The sequence below is a fragment of the Engraulis encrasicolus genome, chromosome 24 (genome assembly GCF_034702125.1).
Source record: "Engraulis encrasicolus isolate BLACKSEA-1 chromosome 24, IST_EnEncr_1.0, whole genome shotgun sequence".
Taxonomy (NCBI): domain Eukaryota; kingdom Metazoa; phylum Chordata; class Actinopteri; order Clupeiformes; family Engraulidae; genus Engraulis; species Engraulis encrasicolus.
The window spans coordinates 18,434,640-18,449,341 of record NC_085880.1 but is presented as its reverse complement, the minus strand read 5'-3'; the positions used below and the strand labels follow the sequence as shown (position 1 = coordinate 18,449,341).

At 43.7% G+C, this 14,702-nt stretch overlaps 1 protein-coding gene across 2 annotated transcripts in view; it reads right to left on the bottom strand.

Annotated features, from left to right (window-relative positions):
- The window catches only part of zgc:172136 (uncharacterized protein LOC566376 homolog), a 42,771-nt gene that overhangs the window by 6,425 nt on the left and 21,644 nt on the right, over positions 1 to 14,702 (bottom strand). The window contains exons 10-14 of one of the 2 annotated variants that reach the window (XM_063192244.1): positions 12,625 to 12,799; positions 9,377 to 9,721; positions 5,044 to 5,211; positions 3,488 to 3,555; positions 2,878 to 3,170 (exon numbers count right to left, since the gene is read on the bottom strand). In XM_063192244.1, coding sequence (XP_063048314.1) covers positions 2,880 to 3,170; positions 3,488 to 3,555; positions 5,044 to 5,211; positions 9,377 to 9,721; positions 12,625 to 12,799 — 1,047 coding nt within the window. In that variant the 3' untranslated portion in view covers positions 2,878 to 2,879. Of the gene's footprint in view, positions 1 to 2,840; positions 3,171 to 3,487; positions 3,556 to 5,043; positions 5,212 to 9,376; positions 9,722 to 12,624; positions 12,800 to 14,702 lie in introns of those variants that run through there. The other variant, XM_063192243.1, reaches the window with a different exon arrangement.

Below are 14,702 nucleotides of genomic sequence, written 5' to 3'. Positions count from 1 at the left end.
AATGGTGACAAGGCTTCATCCTGATGGATTCCTCAGGTCATGGAGATCGGCTCTGAGAATTGCAACAGGTGCTGCATAAAGCAGCCCTCGATGTAGCTACTCGGAATGCATTTTATAACATGCTCATCTGCTTTAAACCCATTCTAGAACATGCTAATTGACACATGGCTGGTGGAAACCCACGAAGAGGTGGTGGCTGTGGGCATGTAGCCAGACCACGCCCTCCTAGTGAGACAACACCTTCTGTGTTGCTTCTAGTCAGGCCAGGAGCAATGCAAATATCGTTTCTGATCTCCCGAAAAAACGGGAACTCCACCCACTTTGACACCAGTCAACCAGTAGCAAACCTAGGGAAGCGGGTCAACCATGCCGTTTGGGAAACGTTAATATTCATGTTCTTGGTCAGAGCAAGACTCGAAGAGATTTGAAAGTCGATGATAATCAGGCTAGTGGGCATGGGCAATTAGTGACATCCAGAAATACTGCCGGTGATGTTGAGGAGGGGACAAATACCGGTACGTCATTCTCCCCATGGCCAGGGAGAAAGGGGGTCCAGAATTGGGTCTCCATTACATTGTATGTGTTGAGGGTGGGGGCCCTTTCAGATGACTCTGTTCCGAGCCCGGCCAAAGCGGTCAGCAGCCCTGCTTGTATTGTGTTTGCAAGGGGGCCCTCACTCTCGTGTTGGTGGTGGGGGCCCTATTGTGTGACCTTGGCAGGCCGTTTGGGTTGCCAGATCAGCTGTTCACAATGCTCTCTAATTTGGATTGACATTTGAGAGATGCTGAAAAGGCAACATTGTAGCACTGGCACTGTGTTATGTAAGGGTTAACGTTCGGCGAGAAGGTCGCTACCGTGGAATAGCAGCACGACAGAGAGAATCTTTAGACCCCGACGCGAAGCGGAGGGGTCTTGTTCTCTCTGAAGTGCTGCTATTCCACAAAGCGTCCGACTCGCCGAAAGTTAACCCGCTTATTATATGGATATACTTAAATGATTCACACATGGCGGGGACATTTCTTTAGGCCTATTTAATGTTAAGATTGTTGCTGCGCAAAACAAAACAGTGCCGTTGTGGAACACTGCTAGGCAACAGCTAGGTAGCCAGGACAACAGGTGTAGTCTATCACAGCAGCTGATTAGAGTCTTGTTGAAAAGTCGCTTTAGCAGTGAAAAGTCTTGTTGCCATTGACAGCGGTCTGTTATAGACCAACCCGTCCGTTATCGAAAAATAACAGACGTGCGAACGTTGGGGAGCCCCGTTGAAATGAATGGAGCATTCGACCGATGACGTCACACCATATAATAAATTGCATTAAATATGCTACAGCCTGTTGCTCAGGCCAGTAAAGAACATGTCTTATATTGTATTAAATATGCGACAGTCTGTTTTTACAATGTATCTTATATGTGCAGTATGGCAAATAGAAATTGAAAAAAATGGATTATTACAAAATAAAAATTGCTTTAGGCTCATAAACCCAACACAGTGCCTGTTTACAGAGGCGGCTTTTTAGTCAATATGGTTAATGACTGGAGTAATATAGGACTGAAAAGTGATGTAGTGAATACACTGCAGACAGAGGAGAGGGGGAAGGCATACGACGGTCCTTGCATATGACACTGCCTGCCAGTAAATGGGTTTCTTTCATGCATCCCATCGCCCAACAACTTAAAAAGAGTTCAGCGCAGGCTTGCGGAGCATTTGTGATTATTACAAAATCACTAACTTTCCAGCACACACCATGCAGGACAACAGGCTATGACTTTACGGCAGTCATATCGTAAAATAAACATTACATTGTTTACGGCAGTCGTATCGTAACAAACATTACATTGTTCGGACTGAGTATAAAAAAGGAGTATTCTGTAAACAGGGAATACAATAGAAAAGGAAATGGGAAATAAATATACTGACAATAGTTTGAGATTTGTTTTTACATTAACATATGAAAGGCATTGGGTTTGTATGTACGTATGTCTCATGTGGGGGAAATGATCACAGATTTTTCCCCTTCTCACCAATGTGTACATGTGTGAACAGAGATGAGATCAGATGTTGTGGAATACGAGGCATCATCATTCATCCACTGTTTGGTAAGAGTTATGTTGGAGAGTGCTACAGATGCACCCTGATTAAAAAGGGCCATTGAGGGAGATTGTTTCGGAAGACTTTGTTTTGTACAGGAAGAACACATGCTGACATACATACTGTACGCAGGCTGCCACAGATTCGGACAATACTGTCAGTTTCTCAGAGAATAGGCCGTGCATATTTGTGTGTTTGTTGTCTGTAAATGCTTAGAACTCAAAGTGCTATCGGCACGCTCACAGGCTCTCTCTTCTCTCACGGGCTCTCTCTTCTTTCCTCTTGCATCTTTTTGATCCTTCTCTTTCTCCCTCATTCATAGCCAGTTTGTCCTTTACGGTCTGTCTGTCTTTCTTCTTTCTTTCTTTCTTTCTTTCTTTCTTTCTTTCTTTCTCTCTCTCTCTCTCTCATTCATAGCCAGTTTGTCCTTTACTGTCTGTCTTTTTGTCTTTCTTTCTTTCTTTCTTTCTTTCTTTCTTTCTTTCTTTCTTTCTTTCTTTTCTCTCTCTCTCTCTCTCTCCCTCTCTCTCTCTCTCATTCATAGCCAATTTGTCCTTTACGGTCTGTCTTTTTGTCTTTCTTTTTGTCTTTCTTTTTGTCTTTCTTTCTTTCTTTCTTTCTTTCTTTCTTTCTTTCTTTCTTTCTTTCTTTCATTCTCTCTCTCTCCCTCTCTCTCATAGCCAGTTTGTCATTTACTGTCTGTCTTCTTGTCTTTCTTTCTTTCTTTCTTTCTTTCTTTCTTTCTTTCTTTCTTTCTTTCTTTCTTTCTTTCTTTCTATCTCTCTCACCATCACAGTATGAGTTCCAGTAGCTGGTCGTCCTCCAGTAGGTCGAGGGAGAGGCAGTTCATGGAGCGCCTGCCGTAGAAGGAGGGCTTGGCTGGGGACTGGAGCTCCGTGGGCTGCTGCTGCTGCTGCTGGCTCTTGGTGCCCATGTGGCCCTCGGGGAGCCCGAAGGTGTAGCTGTGAGAGGTATTGGTGTGGGGGGCGGTGCCCAGGGGCGTGGGTGGGGAGTAGAGGTGGATGTCGTCCAGACTCTGGCTGTGGCGGTCCGCGGAGGTACGCGACTTCCAGTTCAACACCTGAGAGAGAGAGAGAGAGTAGAGACAAGTGGAATTGGAAACGTTACAAACTGCTTAAAGCTTAAGTCAGTCCATTAAGTACAAGTACATGAAATAGACTGTTGACAAAAGTGTTTGCTACTTGGAAGGGAACTGGCTGTTATTTCTTCTTGACAGATAATTACATTTTGGTTGTTTCATAAATCTGTTTGCAAAATACTGACCCACAAAAAAATCGAGAGAGAGAGAGAGAGAGAGAGAGAGAGAGAGAGAGAGAGAGAGAGAGAGTAAAGGAAAAACTGGCATTATGAATGCCAAAGAAGTCTCCCCAGACTTACTGTGCCTAAGGTGTCGATGCTGCTGTGTTTGGGCTGGGTGTCTGTCGTGTCAGCAAGAACTCTGAGGCCTGAAATAAACACATGCAACATAGTAAACACACACCACAGTACACCATCATCATCACAGAACACCACCACCTGCAAACTCTAATGGCATAACAATAAAACCAATAGCCAACAGTTCATGTACAGTGAATACATACCTGTACGTATGTATGGTGGGGTGTATAAGGCAGTGGACATTGTTAATTGGTTGCATCAAAGAGGTATTCATTCAAATGCAGATGGCATGTCATTGGCAGGCATACAGTGTGTTTGGCGTGAAATTAGCACATGGCATTAAATTAGCACATGGCATGGCATTAGCATGGGGTCGGCCCATATTCATGAACGGTGTGACATGACGTGTGACATGTGCGTTACGCCCTTTTTTGGGGTAAAACATTGGGGGAAAAGCCAATGCTAGTAAATTGGTGGTGTTGGGAAAGAATAAACGAAAGACAAGGACCTGTAGACCTGCGTACCTGTAGTTCATGCTCAACATGCCGGAAACGTGTTGTGCTGTCGGCTGTTAAAATAATATACCTATAGTCAAACAGCCGTGGCGGAAGCATGGACTGTGTTTATTTAGGCTAGTCGATGTAGCATGTAAGTTAATGAGACATTTTGCTTGTTTTCCCCCAAAAAGGGGCGTAACGCACATTCACGAGCAAAGTACCCGGATGGCCGTCCATGCGCATTGGTCCAGCAGCCCATTAGTCTGACAACCCATAAGTGCAACAATAAGCCGTAGAGGAGAGTAACAAGAATCCCATTGGTCCGACATCCCATTCGTCCGACAGAAGTGCGTGGCGCTCAGGATACTGGGGTACATGTGGGCACGTCTTTTCAGACCCAAAATACATGTGCAAAAACATGCCTTTACTGACGGTTAGGGTTAGGAATTGTTTTGGTTTGGGCATAGGTTGAACATGTGTGGTCGGACTAATGGGATGTCACACTAATGGGTCTCTTTTTTTTTAAAGGCTGACTCATACTCAGCGGTCAATTGTCAGACTCAACGGGCGAATACACCAGCCACGACATGAGCGAGGAAGTAATTGACTTTGAGTCACGCGAAAAAAGCGATTCTGGAGACTAGAGGCGATTCGTGCGATGAGAGCGACAGTTTGTAGTTGAACTCCTGGGAATGGTATGCAAATGAGCTATGACGCGGTTCGGCGACAAGCCGCCACAGCCAATAACTGTATAGAGGTCAGAAACCACAGCCAATGGGAATGTTGGAATGCTTGCGTTCTGCTTTTAACGGACATAATCTAGACGCTTCAATCGCTCGCATCGCTTTTGCTGCACAGAAGCGATTCTCTGTCGCTTGAATCTCGTCGCGGCCGGTGTATTCGCCCGGTACTGAGGTATGTTTGGCAGATGGCATGGTATTATCACGTGTAGGTAGAGTGTGCTTAGTGTGGCATGGCATTGCAGTGTGTTTTTAGGTAGAGTGTGCTTAATGTGGCATGGCATTGCAGTGTGTGTGTGCCTTGTGGCATTCTCCTGACCTCTGGAGTGGATCTCTGACAGTAGAGATGGACAGTCCACTGACACGCCCTCCAACAGCTCAGCCAATCGCAGCATCTCCTGAGGGTCGTCCACAGAGACCTCCCCGGGGTTGTCGACGCTGACCTCAACACTGACCTCTGCAGGGCTGCTCACCTGCCCCTGGGTCGCTGATGGGAAGATCACATACACCATTCCATTACACTTTTTACATCTTATTACTCTTAACTGACATTTTTAGCCAAAGCAACTCATGGTTATTTACAGAGTATTGGTTAGTCCTTTCAGCAATGTGGGGTCTCAAGGACACTTCAGCCATGGATGGAGGTGTAGGGAGAGGTAAGGGTGGGATTCAAACCTGGCACCATCTGATCTTAAGACCACCTCCCTAACCATTAGGCCAGTGGTTCCCAACCTTTTTCTTAAGGGACCCATGTTTTTACTATTGTAAGCTTTGGTGACCCAACCACGCAAGCGCCCGCACGAGACGGAGTCACAAGATGCCCTCTGTTTCCTGCGAAAACTAATTTTAGTTATTTTATTCCTCAATTCGTCTTCGGTCAAATATAGAATAAATGTTTAATAGCACTAACATTTTGTTGCTTCTATGCATATATTAGTTAAATGCTTTGTCATTTATTCAACATGGGTTATATATGATATTTAAAATTAAACCCCTTAAAATCAAGAGGGCTTCGCGACCCCCCGTGGATCTTTGGCGACCCACAGGTTGGGTCCCGACCCATAGGTTGGGAACCACTGCATTAGGCTACGGCTGCCCCATGGCTGGGTCAGACTTGATCATGGTCATCATAACGCACAACAATGACGCTCTAGTAATAGTAGTACTGTAGCAGCAGGAGAATGGTGCATGAGTGAACAAGTTAATTAATCATCTCAACAAGTCAGCCAGTGAGTCTTTAATAGACGAATGAAGACTCTCTTGGCTGCTAATACTGTCTGGGGAAGAAACCCACACTTGCAACACCTGCCTAATAAGCCTCTGGCGTTGGGAGATACTGTGAAAGACTACACTGTAGTTAGAGCTGCTGTGAAAGACTATGGTTAGAGATACTGTGAAATATTTGTTTTATATTTTGATTTTATTCTTAATTATGATTGCGCAGAAACTGCTCAGCGGGCCTGAGCAGAGGAGCCATATCCCTATTTTATTATTTTGTATTACTCATTTTTAGCCCATTGCATTCTATTGAGGATACATTTTTAACCTCTAAGGGTTTTATTCTAAGGTTGTTATTTATTTATTTATTTATTTACTTCCTGTTGCTCCTTCTTGCACATTCCTCTAGTATACTTGATATACAAACCCCAACGTTGGGACGTTTGGTAAACAGTGAATGAAATCAAAATGCTATCATTTTCAAAACATTCAATCTATTCATTAGATGGAGAATAGTGAAAAGACAACATATTAAGTGTTAAAACCGAGAAAAAATATTGTTTTGGGGGACATATGTACTCATTTCTAATTTGATAAATGCAACACGTCTCAAATAAGTTGGGACGGGGATCAGTGAAATTTAGTAAACATCCAAATAAGATAAAACAACAAAGAAGAACATTTCAAAATGAATTGTACTGACGGACAATATAGGTGTCCAGGTATAAGATCATCATAGAGAGGCTGAGTCACTCAGAATTAAAGATGCAAAGGGAATAATTACCATAGTTATTACATACATTTTTGAATTCCCTTTGATTTACCACGATTGAGTGTATATAAGACATATTTTTGTTACTAAAATCATTGTATAGGTTCATAACATCATGAAATATATATTGGCTGTAGTCTCACTCTAGCACTCCAGGAATTAGAGCTATTGAAAATTGACCATATTAAGAATGCTTAATGCGTGCAAATGATACAGGGGTGTAACATTCTCCTAAGCACCTGAGCTCACTTGAAATAGACCCAGAAGACATGGGAAACTGTCCTTTGCTTACAGAAGTCAGCAGAGGTTGTAGAAGTCCATTCTTTTTGACAATAATAGAGCATTGCACATCCTGTGCTACAGTGAAAATGGACCATCCAACTTGTGTTAGTGCTAACTTCAAAAGTCAGCCTCCATGATGGCATGCGGGTGCAGTAGTGCATTGGTTAAGATGTTCTCACTCATCTGTAGAGTTAAATACAGTGCTGAATGGTATAAAAGGGTTTTAAACAGCATGAAAAGACAGTCATGCATTATATTTTGAAGGGAGATCTTCGATTACTGCCACATAGTAAGGTCAAATTGCATTCTCTACTATGTTTTAACAGTTTGACTCCATCATAAGGACCAGCAGGTGATAAAATGGTGGGCTTTTGGTCAAGACCTGTCACACTGTAAGCACTACAGAAAGGAAAACATTGCAAAACATGACAAGGAATACACCCACCATTTAAGCTGGTGAAATCATGTCCAAGATAGGAATTAACACTGTTTTTTATATAAAAATCATCTCATCGGTTAATGTATTTAACTGTTAAGTGTTGTCTTTTGTTTTGTTTTTAGTCTTCCTCGACATTTGCTGCCATTTATTGTCCCCTTCCCAACTCTTTTGAGACGTGTTGGATTTATCAAATTAGAAATGAGTACATATGTCCCCCAAAACAATATTTTTTCTCGGTTTTAACACTTAATATGTTGTCTTTTCACTATTCTCCATCTAATGAATAGATTGAATGTTTTGAAAATGATAGCATTTTGATTTTATTCACTGTTTACCAAACGTCCCAACTTCACCGGAGTTGGGGTTTGTAGGATAGGCCTACTTAGTGCTATTCACTTCCCCTACCTAATGTACTTGCACAGCCAGCGTTTCTGCACACCATTGCATTTGGTCATTGTGTGACACAAGTGAAGTTGAAAATTGAGCGGAACAGTTGAATAGTTTGTCCTGTCCTGTCCTGCCTATTGTTATGTCATGTCTGTTATATCTGGGTGAATGTGTATTGTATGTGTTAAATCTTTGTTTTTATCATGTCATAGGCAATACAACCTGCCTGATGTGTACCTTACCTGCTGACAAAAAAAATCCCCATTGGGGACAATAAAGTTTCTAACTAACTAACTGAAAGGCTATGGTTAGCTCCTAGCTTGAGAGACACTACAGGGGCAAGCAGCACCCATGAAAAGCAGCTGAGAAAAGGTTGAGAAATAAAGTTGCATAGTATTAGTGTACCTTTTATCAATCCTGAAGGAGACGAGGATGTCCAACAATCACATTTCTGAGACATGCCTAGAACAAGCCGTCCACCGTGTGGACTGCACCACAGTGCACCTGACTACGCGGCCCCTCTCTCTCTGCCTGCCTGCCTGCCACTAAGAAATGTCGAAGGTACTATATAGTGCTTAAAGAGAAGATAAGGCATGTTTATGCAATACCATTCCTCAAACCTTGAAAGCTCGAAGATAAGCAGAGGAATCCCAAGCATCCTGCTCCCTTTGCAATGTCACTCCACAGGTACTCAATCTCTCAGCTCATGTAAACATACTACGCTTCCTACTTGCTCGTTACTGTTGCATAAAGTCACCTGGATGCGTTACGGAGACCTCATGTAGTTATGCAATAAATGTACAGTGCAGACCAAGTGGCTTTTGTAAAAACATTGGACAATAGGCATCACGTGTCTGCATGCATACGTAGGTTGAATATTTGCCCACCGCAAACAACCTAGTGAGAGCAATCCATTCTGTTGAAATGTTTGTGCACATGGTATTTGGTCAGTACATTGCTGGTGCAAGACGTTTGAAATTTCAGGTATTCAAAGTTTGAGAGTGCTCCAGACATCTTCAAAATACGTGGTGACTGCCTATTTGGCCTGTACGCCAGTCATGAATTTTTTTCATCAATTCATGTTTTCATCATTTTCTCTTTCATTCCAATCTATGAAGCTTAGCCGACTCTTTTATCCAAAGCAACTCTGCTGAGTCGTTCTTTTAGGAGCAGGAATTGGTTACAGTCCCTGGAGCAATGTGGGGTCAGGTGCCTTTCTGAAGCAACCTTGTGACCACCCCCCTACCCGGTAAGCCACGCTGCCCCATTAGTCCCCACAGTGTCACCTTCCTCCTCATTCTCCTCCTCCTCCTCCTCGTCTCCTTACTTCTCCTCCTCCTCGTCTCCTTACTTCTCCTCCTCCTCCCCATCCTCCCACAGTCTCACCTTCCTCCTCCTCCTCCTCCTCTTCTCCTTACTCCTCCTCCTCCTGATCTCACCATCCTCCTGCCACCCATCCTTATCCCCCGGTGTTCTCACCTTCCTCCTCCTCCTCTTCCTCATCCTCATCTCACCATCCTCCTGCCACCCATCCTTATCCCCCGGTGTTCTCACCTTCCTCCTCCTCCTCCTCCTCTTCCTCGTCGGTGCGTGCCTTGCTGCCCGTGTCCACTCCGGAGGTGTGCGAGCTGCCCAGGCTGGCGGCGGAGCTGAACGACTTGTCGGCTGCGCTGGGCTGCCGGAGGCGCTCCTCGTCCGCAGAGGTCATCTCCACGGATACGCTGCGCTCCTCGTCCGCAGAGGTCATCTCCACAGAGGCACTGCGTTGCCGCGTGTCGGCCTCGATGCCTGAGCTGCTGGTGGAGTGGCGGGAGAGGCGCGGGCTGCCCTCGCTGGCACTGCCCGCCGGCTCAAGGTCGAGGTCGTCGCTGATGTACGACTCACGGTAGCGCTTCTTCTCTGAAAGAATGAAGAAACAAGATGTTGACAACATGAAATACAATCATGCATAGATAAAAGTGAAAAAAAGTCTGCTTCAACCTTTTTTATTTTTTATGTAACGTTTCGGGTGAGAAGAACCCTTCTTCAGACGTGTCTGAGCAAACATGCATAACCATCTGATGTACGACTCATGGTAGTGCTTCTCCTCAGGAGGAATGAAGAAACATGACGTTGATAACATGAAATGCAAACCCAACCAGGGCTCTAAATCAACACCCGCCAACCAGCCTAACGCTGTTGAAAATTCAGTTTGTCTGGTAGAAATGCAAACGTACAAGCCACTTTGACTTGAATTCATCTGAGTGAGTGAGTGTATTCTTGGCTAGTAAGATCAAGATCTAATAGCCAAGTTGGCTGGTGATTAATCTGACCATAACCATCTGATGTAAGACTTCTGGTTGCAATTCTTCTCTGAAGAGAGAAAGAGGATGTTGATGAAGTGAAAGGGGACACAGATAACCATCTGATGTCTGGTGGCAGCTCTGGCCAGCTTTGGTATGGTTATGGATGAACCAGAACCAGACTTCAAAAATTATACTAGTAGGGCTGCACAATTAATCGAAAATTCCAGAATATTTTGGAATTGACCAAAATAATCGTGATTATGATTTTTTTCCATAATCGTGCAGCCCTATATCCTAGTCCCAGCAAATCGCAATTTAATTTCCCAATCCGGGATCATAGTAGAATAAAAGACCCCCAATATCAATAATATCCATAAAGAGGTAGACAAGACATACCATGAATAGCATTAAGTGAAATAGAAGAAGTTGAATGAAATACTACGAATACTATGGATGCTGTTTCATTTCAATTTCAGTAGGAAAAGGTTGAGTGTTGAGTGTAAACTAGTGCTCTACCAGATCATCAATAAGAGGTGGTGTTGAGCAAGGCATCTAAGCCCATGTTACTCCAGAGGGAGGGACATACAACAATAGCTGGATAAAGAATAGAAATAGGAATGGGACAAATAGGAAATAGGATAAAGAAACAGGAATGGCACAAATTCCCATGAAAAAGTTTCTAGGTCAGGTCATGGTTGGCAGGCCACACTGTACAACTAAACTATGAGAGAGAACAAGTAACCTGAACACTGAGGACTAAATAGTAATACCGTGCAAGTAGAATGGACATATTTGAGGAAAGCAAAAGTATTAACCCGTTAAAACACTGCGTTATAAATTTGCAGTTACCAGAATGGCAAATGACCAAGTCGTAGTGCATTACTAAAGGCCCTGTGTCATGTCATAGCATTGTAGTACTGTGGTAGTTAACTTTTCAATGACTATTACAACGTGCCACTGGAGGTACGGCATGCATTTAGGGGCTACGCAAACATGATGCATGGGTTCAAATGTGCAATTAAGTATTCATAAGCCAGACTAATGGACACAACAATGGATACATCTGCTTTTTAGCTTGCAATGTGGAATTAGAATTGCTTGCAATGTGGAATTAGAAGTGACCAAAAGTAAAGCACTCATTTGCTTACAAAACTTGCAATAAATTATAAACAAGCAATAGATACATCTTCCGCTGAACCTTCTTAAAGATAAAATATGCTGAAATCCTACTTCTAACCTTCGTGGCCCCATCATGCATGCTGTTCCACCAGTGGAACGTTGTAATAGTCATTGAAAAGTTAGCTACCATAGTACTGCACTACTATGACATAAAACAGGGTAAGTAATGCACCATGACTTGGTCATTGTCTTTCTGGTAACAGCAAATTCATAACAGTGCGTCTTAACCGGTTAAAGATAGAGTACCCTGACCTCCCACTTTTAACCTTCTTAAAGATTGAGTATGCCCAACTCCCACTTCAGGTTTTGAAAAACGGTAATGACCAGAGCCTTGAACATGTGTCACAGAGTAAATCTACCTAATCTACCCTAATCTACAGGGAGTAAACAGCCCTTCAGGGTTAATCTACCACATTATACCACTGGGACTGGCTTTGACCGTCTTACTTACTAATTTCTGCTGGCATTTTAATGGAATGCAGCAATCTTTCTGCAGTGGGCCTACTGAAACATAGTCCAAATACCCACCTTAAATCATGGTAATCTACGTAAATACTGCATTAACCCATTTAAGACTAGGGTACCTGCAAAAAAACCCGCCTGCTGAATGCCTGAGCCATTTTTGGGAAAAGGTGCCTTCAGCCTATAAACTCAAATCTCAGCCTCTGAAGCACATGCAAACGTGAAATATGTCGCATTAAAAAGCTAGGACCCACGTCCTGCAATAGAATGTGTTCATTCAGCTCTAACATACCCACATTTTTAAATTTAAAAACCCTCAATTCTCAAGAGCCTGAATGCAGAGTCTATATCGTTCCAGGTGCCTTGGTCAGTGCAGCATATACGTAGCATCAGGCTTTAATAGGTTAAACAAACTGCCATCCAAGGCATAAAAGACATCCTCAAGTCAAAATACCCATTTCCCATAGCACCCATGCCCAACATCCATCCTCAAGGCGGAACAGCCCTCCCCAATGCAAAACACCTATCCCCAAATCCATTCCCACACATCCACATCCACATCCACATCCACAAACACACATAAACACACACACACACACACATAAACACACACACACACACACACACACACACACACACACACACACACACACACACACACACACACACACACACACACACACACACACACACACACACACACACACTACGTCCTCCTCTAGTTGGCATAGGTGTGTGAGTGCAAGCTGCAGGCTCAGGTAGAGCTGGTGGCTGGCTGACACACACACACACACACACACACACACACACACACACACACACACACACACACACACACACACACACACACACACACACACACACACACGTACGTACCTTCGTCTTCCTCTAGTTGGCGTAGGTGTGTGAGTGCGGGCTGCAGGCTCAGGTAGAGCTGATGGCTGCTGCTGAGGTGGAGCAGGAGGTGACGCGAGCGGAAGGCGGAGCCCGTGTAGTACACCAGCTTACGCGCCGACGGCAGACCGTCCGGCTGGATCTCAAACTTCTTACCCTACACACACACACACACACACACACACACACACACACACACACACACACACACACACACACACACACACACACACACACACACACACACACACACACACACACGAAGAATGGGAACATGTCAGATCAGCCTGCTGGATCTTAAACGTATACACGCACACACATATGCACACACACACAGTACACACACGCACAGTGTACACACACACGCACAGTACACACACACACAGTACACACACGCACAGTGTACACACACGCACAGTACACACACACACAGTACACACACACACACACACACTCACACACACACACAAACACACGCGCGCACACGCGCACAGACACACGCGCACCGTCAGACCTCTCGCTTGAAATACAACGGCACACACACAAGATCTCAAACTTTTTCACCATTGGAGAATATGGAAGAATAAAAACACATATTTTTAGTTTTGAGAAAACTAAATATCTGTAAAAAATGTTTTAGCCTAACCACAAACTCAACAGAGAAAAGGGCCCAATCAATAACAATATTAGATAGATACAGGCTTGAACTACACATTACACACCCATATCAATTGCATAATTACTATGAAGTAAATGTCTCCAGTCTTCTCTATGTGTGCATCTTTTTAACTTGGAGAAAAAAATCTCAAACTTTTTATCCTTAACACAACACAGCAGCAAAATAAATAAAGCTAAAGCCATTTCATTAAGATAAATGACTGAAACTACAGGCTTGATCTAGGTAATTAAAGTGCAGTGTTAGCTGCTAAGAAGTTCTTTATGGACATTTTTTTAGGAAACTTAACTATCTATCAATACTCTGCACCAAACAGAGTAAGCTGGCAAAGAACTGAAGAGTCAATTACAACTGAAAGATGAAGCACTCAGCTGTGATCTTCCAGTCCAGTAGACAGCAGTCCCCCTGAGAGATAGCATCTAAAGCTACTGTACTCGCTACTCTGCCCTACTCCTGAGAGAGATAGCATCTAAAGCTAACTGTACTCGCTACTCAGGCTGCTACACGCTACTCTGCCCTACTGAGAGAGATAGCATCTAAAGCTACTGTACGCTGCTACGCGCTAAATGCCTTACTGATGATGCTGTCATGCAGCCCTCTGAGGATGTCATTGAAGTTACCACAAGGAGACAAAGGTACAACTTCCTCATTTGCACTGAGGAAAGTCCAGGGGGACTGAAACGTTTGCACTTTTCTTTTCTTTTTTTGCACCCTGGGCTCCACAAAGTAAAAAACATGATCTGAAAAAAACACTATTTGAGTTTGTCATCCTGTGTGCGAGTCCCTCCTGCAAACAGTCTATGTTTACTTAACCACCGCACCAGAACTAAAAAGAATTGTGTTAAAGGGGCTCCAGGTAGGATTAAAAGTTTAATTAATCACTGTACCAAGACAGCCGATGGTATGTGAATCATTAGTAAGTGAACGATGACTCTCGCGACCACTTCCACGTGGTCAGTATTCAGATTTGTATCAACTGCTGGCATTCTGCGATGAAAAACATTCTCACAGCATTTTTTCATTACGGTGTACACTTGTAGCACTACAAAATGTTAAGCCAATTGAATACCTGAAAACAATGTTAGTGATTGGGTGATTAACATTCACAAAGTTTGTGAACATGCAACACACATTTTCCACTAGACTATGTTCCACTATAGACCTATAAAGTAGGAAGGCAAGAGGAGTCGGTGAACAGCTGAGCGATGACTGTAGAGAGTGCTGCTGCCTGCCTGGCACCACGGTGGGCTGGACTGTGTAGAAATGTGTTGAAAAAGGTAGGTCTGCACTCTGCACACTGCCTGATGAAGATCCATGGTGATCGACACGTTGCTTTTTAAATAATAAAGTTTATTTTTTGGAGCTTATCGGCAGTGTGCAGACC